At 29.9% G+C, this 8716-nt stretch overlaps 1 protein-coding gene across 1 annotated transcript; it reads left to right on the top strand.

Annotated features, from left to right (window-relative positions):
• The first annotated feature begins 5821 nt into the window (after window positions 1-5821).
• On the top strand, window positions 5822-8042 carry LOC135672413 (upstream activation factor subunit spp27-like). The gene is made up of 2 exons (XM_065180895.1): window positions 5822-6106; window positions 7693-8042. The coding sequence occupies exons 1-2, from the start codon at window positions 5900-5902 to the stop codon at window positions 7816-7818; spliced, it is 333 nt and encodes a 110-aa protein (XP_065036967.1). The 5' UTR covers window positions 5822-5899; the 3' UTR covers window positions 7819-8042.
• The last annotated feature ends 674 nt before the right edge of the window (window positions 8043-8716 follow it).

The raw sequence follows: 8716 nt of genomic DNA, 5'->3' as shown, positions 1-8716 counted from the left end.
ATTCCTATAAAATAAAAAAAAACTACCTAATGCCATTATCTTAGCTTTTAAACCATAACAAATCATTAGAACCAAAAAATGAGCAATGACTGTGTCTTGCTTTTGGATAATTTTACTTAGAATCAGACACATCCTCATGCCCTTATCATTTATATGCCACGTCAAATATTTTCCCATTTATCCTGTCATTCATGTCACATCAAACCATGATTCACTCATGCTATGTCACTCACTCACCAATCTATTTGTTAGGGACCATTATCTCATTCACCAATCCTATCTTTATGCCATATCAAAAAAAAGTGTCCCATCATCTTATCTTTATGCCACAACATCATTCACATCCTCACATCCCAGATTTATAAAAAATAATAAAATTAATATTTTATTATTGATAATTTATATAATAAACTTTTTTTTTCCTATCTCCTTCGATTCAAATCCTTATCTTTAAAATAGTAAATGTTCTAATAACTAAAAAATCATAAAAAATAGTAGATTACAAAGTAATAGATTACTATTTTTTATTCTTGATAGAATTACAAATCTTTTCCACCCAAGCTTCACATCTATTACAAAATAGTAGATTACTCTGAAAATAAATATAAGATAAAAACATATCAGCAACCACACATGCTGATAGGAACCTCGAAAAAATCATAAAAATAATCTTCAATATTCGTGTAATATAAATAAATATCAATAATTTAATAAAAAAAATGATAATATATCTATTCATCACAAAACTTATACATCAGAAAATTGATAATAATTTCTTACATAATAAACAAAATCATGCATCAACCACATGCAACATATACATAATAATTAGATAACAAAGACATACATCACATCCGATGATGCACTCTCCCAATAGCGGATGAAGACGTATGTTTCACAAGATAGATTTCTCCCAATAGCAGATGGAGATAATCTATATTACACTTCCAACAACGGATGGAGATAATCTATATTGCACTCCCAACAACAACGAATGGAGTAATATCCTTCATCCGCCCAAGTGGAGACACGTTCCTCCCAATAGTGGATGGAGGAACCATCTAACCATCACGTCTGACGGCCCGCTAATATCCGAAGGGAATCACCATACTTGCCCTCGACATGGATACATAAACATCCATGATCATTCATTTATATTCATCCATTCACTCACGCATACATCAAAAAATCAATATGATTAAAAATTATGAAAGATCATACTAGATGTAAATATGCTAGACTATGTTCATTGGTAGCTCTACACTATGATGGGCCTGTAGCCCCTTTCATAGGTTGCACTTCCAATGTGAACTACTAGGCTAGTCACATCTACTGTATAATAATAATCATATCAATATCATAAACTTAAGAAAGTAGAAAATCAATAATCATTTTCAAATGACATCTTCAGTTTTAAATTCATCAAATCATAAATGCATAAAATATCAATCTCTCAATAATCTTCAATCAACCAAAACCCTAATTGTAATATCTCAAATGATTTAAATCAAACTCAATTCGATTATGATCTAACGGAACCAACCTCAAATCCTAATAAAATCGGTATGGAATCACCCTAGATTTGTTTAATTTAGATTTGATTGATCTTAATTATGTCATTTAGGTATGAACTAGTCAAGTTAGTTTGGAATCACCCTAAACTGGCTTTAACCTATTAAATTTTTTTAATTTAGTCAATTAACAAGTTTAAACCAATAGAGAGAGAGGAAATTGGACTATGTTGTATAGTACTAACCCAAATCGAACCAACCCACCTGAGTCTTGGACAGGTCATATACACTGCATATACCTCTTCCAAGTAATAGGTTGAGTTGAGGTATAACGGACTAGATAAAGGAGTGACGATGTATTTAATATCAATTGCATAGTTAGGCAAACTTAACTTCATGGATTAGGCTAAGTCTCACTTATAAGTTTGGCTGAGCCTTACCATTGAACTGGGTCATGTTTGGCTCACGAGTTGGTCACATATAGATATATGAATTGAGGTCATATCTGATCACATGGACCGGATCGTACCTAGCCACATGAGTTGGCTTATGCTTTGCCATATGGTTGGATCGTACCTTACCACATGGGATGGGTCATATATGACCACATGGATTGGATCATACCTAGCCACATGGGTTGGGTCATTCCTAACCACATAAGTTGGATCATGCCTGACCACATGGGTTGGATCGTACCTGGCCACATGGGCTGGCTCCTACCTGGTCACATAGACCGGGTCATGCCTAGTCATATGAGCTAGGTTGTACTTGACTACATGGGCTGGGTCGTACATGATCACATGGGCTAAGTCGATTCGAGTTGATCGATCAACTTGGCTCAAGTCAGACCCCAATTAGACTCCTCTTATCAAATTAGATTTTAATATTTAAAATTATTAAAGAATGACTCAAATCTATAAATTAAAATTTTAAATTCATGATCTTAATTTCAAAACTAATTATATTATAGAAATTCACACATAATTCTTGAAATATATATATATATATATAATTAAATAAATTAGAACTATTATACTAATCTAAAAATAATAAAAATTAATATTAAAATTCACTTAAGCTTAAGAGATCAATATAAATCAAATAATCATTCTAACATCACAAAATAGTTATAATTATTTACTAATCATGAATTTTAAAATTAAAATATCATTATGCATAAAAAATTATAATAATCTCAACATCAAGATTTTAAAATATAAATCAAAGCTAATTAAAAAGGAAAAGAATAGTCCCCTTTATATAGGAGAAGATAACGTCTCCCCGAAAGGAAAGTAATAATTTAATTTAATTTTTAATTTATTTTTATTTTACTTTCATAAAAGAAATATAATATTCATTTCTTATAGTTTACACGCAAAAATGGAATATAAATTATTTACTTCCTAAAAATCAAATCATTCATTAGAAAATAAATCAATTAATAATTTGATTGATTAGTAGAATTTATAATTTACCCATATGATTCAGAAAACTAAATATAATCATTTTCCTTAACTATAGTACACCAATATAAAAGTTAATAATAAAGCAATACATCATTTATAGTAATTAATTTATGTTAAGGGAGAAATTATCGGTGATTACATTTCTCCCCCACTTAATAGATATTTGGTTCCCAAATTTGATTAAAAATAACATTAATCAATATAGTTAGATTTTGAAATACTAAGTCAAAAGATAAAACTAAATTAACTTGAAAAATATTTTGATTAAATATATCACTCGAAAACTTTTAAGCTAAAAAAAATATATTTTTTTAACATAAAATATATGACAAATTAGTGAAACTTATTGAATAAGTTTGGTTTTAATTACCCATAACAAGTATATCAAATTCTATATCTAATAAATCAATAAAATTTTTAAGTTTTAAAAATTAATTGATTGTTGACGTAAAATATAAATTGAGGTACAACTCAACAAACAAAAGCAATTAAAATGATGAAAACTTATCCAACTATTTCACATATATTCTTTTATAATTTCAAATGATTTATATATTATATGTGTCAAAGAAACAATATTATATTTAATTCTCATTACACTAGTCATGATCAAATTTATTCAACTTCAAAGGCATATTTTTTATTAATATCAATAATAACTTCTAAATTTTAAGAATAATCTTAGCACATGTCAAATCTAATCTCAATTTTAAGAATAATATATGGTAACAAAAAATATAAAGGTAAATACTTTTAATTTATATTTTTAAAATATCTTATAAAATTTTAAACTTAAAATTATCAAAACTTTTACATCCGAGAGAATAATTGATACTTAGTATAATCTTCAATTAGTAAAACTAGATATGTTAACTATAAACATTAAGACAAAACCATAAAAGATAATTAATCATCGAAAGTAAAGAATCCATATAGTAACAAATATGTTTTATTAAATTTATCCTATTCATAATTATAAATAAAATAACATTATAGAACATAGGATAACAAAAATAATATATCAAACTATAATATAAATTATGTCAAACTTCCTTCATTATAATCTACTTTAAATTTATAACAAAATTATATGAATAAATTTTAGATCCCTAACATAAAAATGATATGATCAAAATAATAAATGCTATAAGGCTTGTGTAATAAACTTAATTTATTTATTTTTTTATAAAATAAAATAAAATTCTAAATATTTTATAGTGAATATAACCATCATATAATATTTTAAGTTAGATTACCAAATTATTATTATTATTTTTCAGTATTAGATATAAATCTAATATGTGCATCTTCATGAATAACTAAGTCAATTAATAATATTTATTTATCATGTATATCTCAAAAGGAAAATAATACATTCTATAATTAAATTAACAACCAAAGGGTAATAACAAAATCATATTCAAAATATAAAAACTTATGGGAGTTTATAAGATAAACTAATACAACACTTATTTTAATTTAGTGAAAAAAATAAAATTTTGGTATTTTACTCAATAATATGATTTTAAGTCATTTAACAAGGTTATGACATCTTTAATCAATTATTTTTTTTATAAAGAAACTATATTTGACTCACTAAAATGATCCTAATATCTTAAATACATGTTTTAGTTGCATTATAATCTAATTTTCAAAATCTAAATTTTAAAAATTAATTGAGTAATCTAATATTCTAACCTTAGGATCACATATTCCAACATGTCCTCAAAATCATTACTTTGATAAATTTGTCACATCCCATATTTATAAAAAGAATAATAAAATCAGTATTTTATTATCCATATTTACATAATAAACTCTCTTTTCTTTTTGAAACTACTCATAGTATATTTTAATCTAAATAAGATTAAAAGGTAAACTACAATGTGAAAATAACATTCCTAATCCAAATAGAAGAATCAAATATCATGTATTCAATATATAAAACATTAACTTCATTGTATTTAAATCCAAATAAACCTTTAAAGAGGATTGAAGGATCCCTTAAAAGCTTCATATAACATATCTTAATCTAATAATAAATATTTTAACATAAAAAAGAATGATAAATATTTTCAAACTATAAAAATTTTAAATTAATTAGCCAATATCTCTTATTTGGTTCAACTATTAATCAAAATGCTTAAGTTGAAACTATTATAATCCACTCATCAGACTCTTATAATCCAATCTTAATATTTGCTCACCAATGTGAAACTAATTACGGGTGTTTGTATTGATAATTTTAGCTAACAAATAATTAATACGTTGCTTCAGGATGTAATTGCACCACTAATGCTTATAATGTTTCTCTTGAATAGTAGAAATAAAATATTAATAATAGATAAAGGAAAATGAGATGATAGCGTAAGAGAATTCTCTTTATATCTATTAATCCATTCATTATCTATCGTAATAATTCCTAAATCGGGCCCAATAAAGACCAGATTTGGGCCTAAATTGAGCCCACAACTACCGCACCGAATCCACTCATTTGACGCTTTACAATTGACTGACGTGGCTCACACATATAAAAATGAAGGCAAAATTATTTTATGTGATGCACGATGGAAAATAATTCAAATTATAGATAAAAGAATTTTAGTTAACAGATTTAATCATCCAAAAATAATATTAAGTCCGATATGAATGTCAAGTATTATCTTTGTATTTTTTGCTCAATCCTCATTAGTGGGTTGCTAATTGTCAGTATAGCAAATGTGTTCGAATTCAAAAATTGCCGCGGACTTTCACACACGATCCACTGACGTGGCGTACGTGAGAAACCGAAACGAGGGGCGTAGCTTACGTGACTTAAGTCACGGTGTGAGGCAGCGCCTCGCCATAAGAAGGCACGGGAGAAATCAAAACCCTCAGTTCTGCCCCATTCTGCGCATCGATTCCAAGGTGAGAGTGGGAGACATGTCTAGGGTTTTTGGTGGGTGCAGGGTCCTCATGGTGGCGGCCAAGGCGGAGGCTGCCTCCCCGGCGGCCGAGAAGATGCAGAGCGGCTTCCTCAAGCCGCACCCCATCTCCCCGGCCATGCAGAAGTTCGTCGGCGCCTCCGAGATCTCGCGTAACGTAGCCATTAAGAAGATCTGGGAGCACATCAAGCTCAACCAGCTTCAGGTCCGAATCTTGTCGATCAACGTTTCCTCCCCTTTGCTTTGCCGAGGGTTTGATGCTTCTTACCGTCTTTTGGGCTTGTCTATTGGCTTCTACTCTTATCCGTTCTTCTGCAAAGGCACTTTGTTTGCTATCTGCAATATTCCTGTAGTTGGTTGTGGCAATATTGTGTCGAGAAGGATATGGTTTCATTTGCCTCAAAGAATGGATGATTTAGGGTTGTTTATGATCTCATTAATGCCATTATATAGGTCGAAGTTTGTCTCAAGAAAAGTATTACATCGGCTATTCCTTTGGGTCTGTTTGTGCTACTAATGCTCTTGCGTTTCATATGTTCGTCACTGGCGTTTGTATTCCTTGAAGAAGCTCCATAACTGTGGTCGATTGAGCTGCTAGGATGCAGCAGGGCTTAAAAATAAGAGTCCCGTACACTTTTTAAGGCAAATATTGTCTATTATACACCAATCCACCTTTTTATGTACCTTCAAAGTTACCAGCAGTTCTCCCAGCAAAATGAGTTGCATGTTCATGTCGACAGTATGTGTGCAGGAATATTCATGCTCGGATGTTATATTCATCTGCTACATCATATAATGTCTTCAACACAACATTCAGAAGAGTGGACACTCTTTTTCAGAACTTTTCATGATTTCCCCCTTCCGTTCGAACTAGCAACAAAAGAAGGATATAAATGCTGTGTGTAGAATGTTGTGGCAAATTGTCTAGTTGAGATGTGAGGTTGTTTGAGGTGTAAGACAACCGTAGAAAGCACTATGTTGCTTGCGATAGTAATCGATGAAGCAAGATGTTTGCTTTTATCCAATGAGCTTTTGGTTTTTTGGGAACTCATTTACAAATCTTATAATGGTGTTATACATAGGGTGGGATTCTAGGAGACTTTTTGAGACTATGAATTATAAATCGATAATGATTCATTTTAAATGTTTTTGAACATCCTCATCATGGGAAACAACCATGCAGCAAGCATCTTACTTTAGCTTAACAAATCACAGTAGTGGATTCGTTATGCTCTGATGTTATATATTCCGTTTAGCTAGCAAAACTAGTAGTTATCGAGTTTTCACATGGTTCTTCAGGACTAACTAGGGATTTCGTGTGATTTTTGCCATATATATAATATATTAGTCAGACAGTAGGGAAAAAGGTGTGTGTCTCGATTAACATTATGGAGTTGTAAATGAAAAGAACATTGTTGATGTGTGTCTCAATTCACTGCAGAGGCCACATGAGTCCATCAAATGAGGGCAGTGCAAGCTGGGTGCACCATCAGATGGTCATATAAGCAGTATGCTGAGAACAGGATTTTAGTTAGATGAACTGTAATCTTATAAAAGTATCTGAGAAAATAATCATGCTAACCTGCTGGGATTTTGTTTGGAAGTCTTTCTTTGTTTAGCACTTGAAAGCCTGTATGTATTAGGTATTAGGGTTACAGTCATGGTTATAGTTTGAGCCATGTAAAAACCTAGTATCATGTTTACATATTTGTGCTGTAAATATGTTCTGTATGTACTAGGTTAATTCCGTTGTCCTGTTTCTTTGCTAATTAGGTTTATCATTCAATTCAGGACTCAGCAAACAAGAGGGAGATTCACTGCGATGATAAGCTGAAGAGTATACTTGATGGTAGAGACAAGGTTCAGATGTTTGAGATTTCAGGACTGATAGCTTCTCATTTCCCCAAACGTAAATGAAATCAACGAAGGAATCGTGCTGTTGCTTTCATGTTCGCAGTTTGATCTACGTTTGTTGGTGTCAGCAGTGTTAGGACTTTTATTTGTAGCAGTGGAGAGCTCCCCATCTTTTCTAAGTGTGTTCTTGCGTATGCTGTGGTAGAACTCTTAGTCATGCTGTAGTAACTCTGTCTTGTTTTATAGTTCACTCAGATGTTAGTGCATTGGCTGGTCATTGCATTTCACTCTGTTGCGCCATTGTAGTCATGCTTGCAAAGCTGTGCACAAGCATTTTGGTTGAAGGTTATAATTTAGTTGTTTTGTTATCTTGCCTAGAATCAGGATAAGAACAAAGAAAACAAAATTGAAGTTAGTAAGGTTGTAAGTTATGTTTTATGGGGTTAATTATATAAATTGTTTTTTATAATTAGTTATTTTTAATATTTATATTTTTAAAAAAATCATATTAAGATTTTTATAGTTATGAAAGTGAAATATTTAATATTATTATTTTAATATTTTAATATTTTTATTTTTAAAAATTATTTTTTAATATATATAATTAATATTTTATTTTGTTTTTGTAAAAATAGGAATTCTAATATAATTTATAAAAAATATAAGAATCAGAATAATAAAAAATTAATTTAAAAAATATATAATTAATCTTGCGGTATGTGAAGAGAGTACTGTATAATATGATTATGATAAATAGACAATTGAAATATAGAAATATGTAAACACATGAATGACCCGTGTCTTAGTTTTCTACCATCAAAGAACTATTGTGATAGGAATTTGGGAGTGAAAACCGGTTGTAAAATTAACGGTAACTGGAATAAAATAAGCTGAAATTTTTAGAAATTACAGGTTTGAACAAAGAACAATGAGTTAATGATTACATCAATTGCTAATAAGA

Source organism: Musa acuminata, chromosome BXJ1-4 (assembly GCF_036884655.1).
Source record: "Musa acuminata AAA Group cultivar baxijiao chromosome BXJ1-4, Cavendish_Baxijiao_AAA, whole genome shotgun sequence".
Lineage (NCBI taxonomy): Eukaryota > Viridiplantae > Streptophyta > Magnoliopsida > Zingiberales > Musaceae > Musa > Musa acuminata.
Note: the sequence above shows the minus strand (reverse complement) of the source record. Positions and strands in the feature narration are given on the sequence as shown.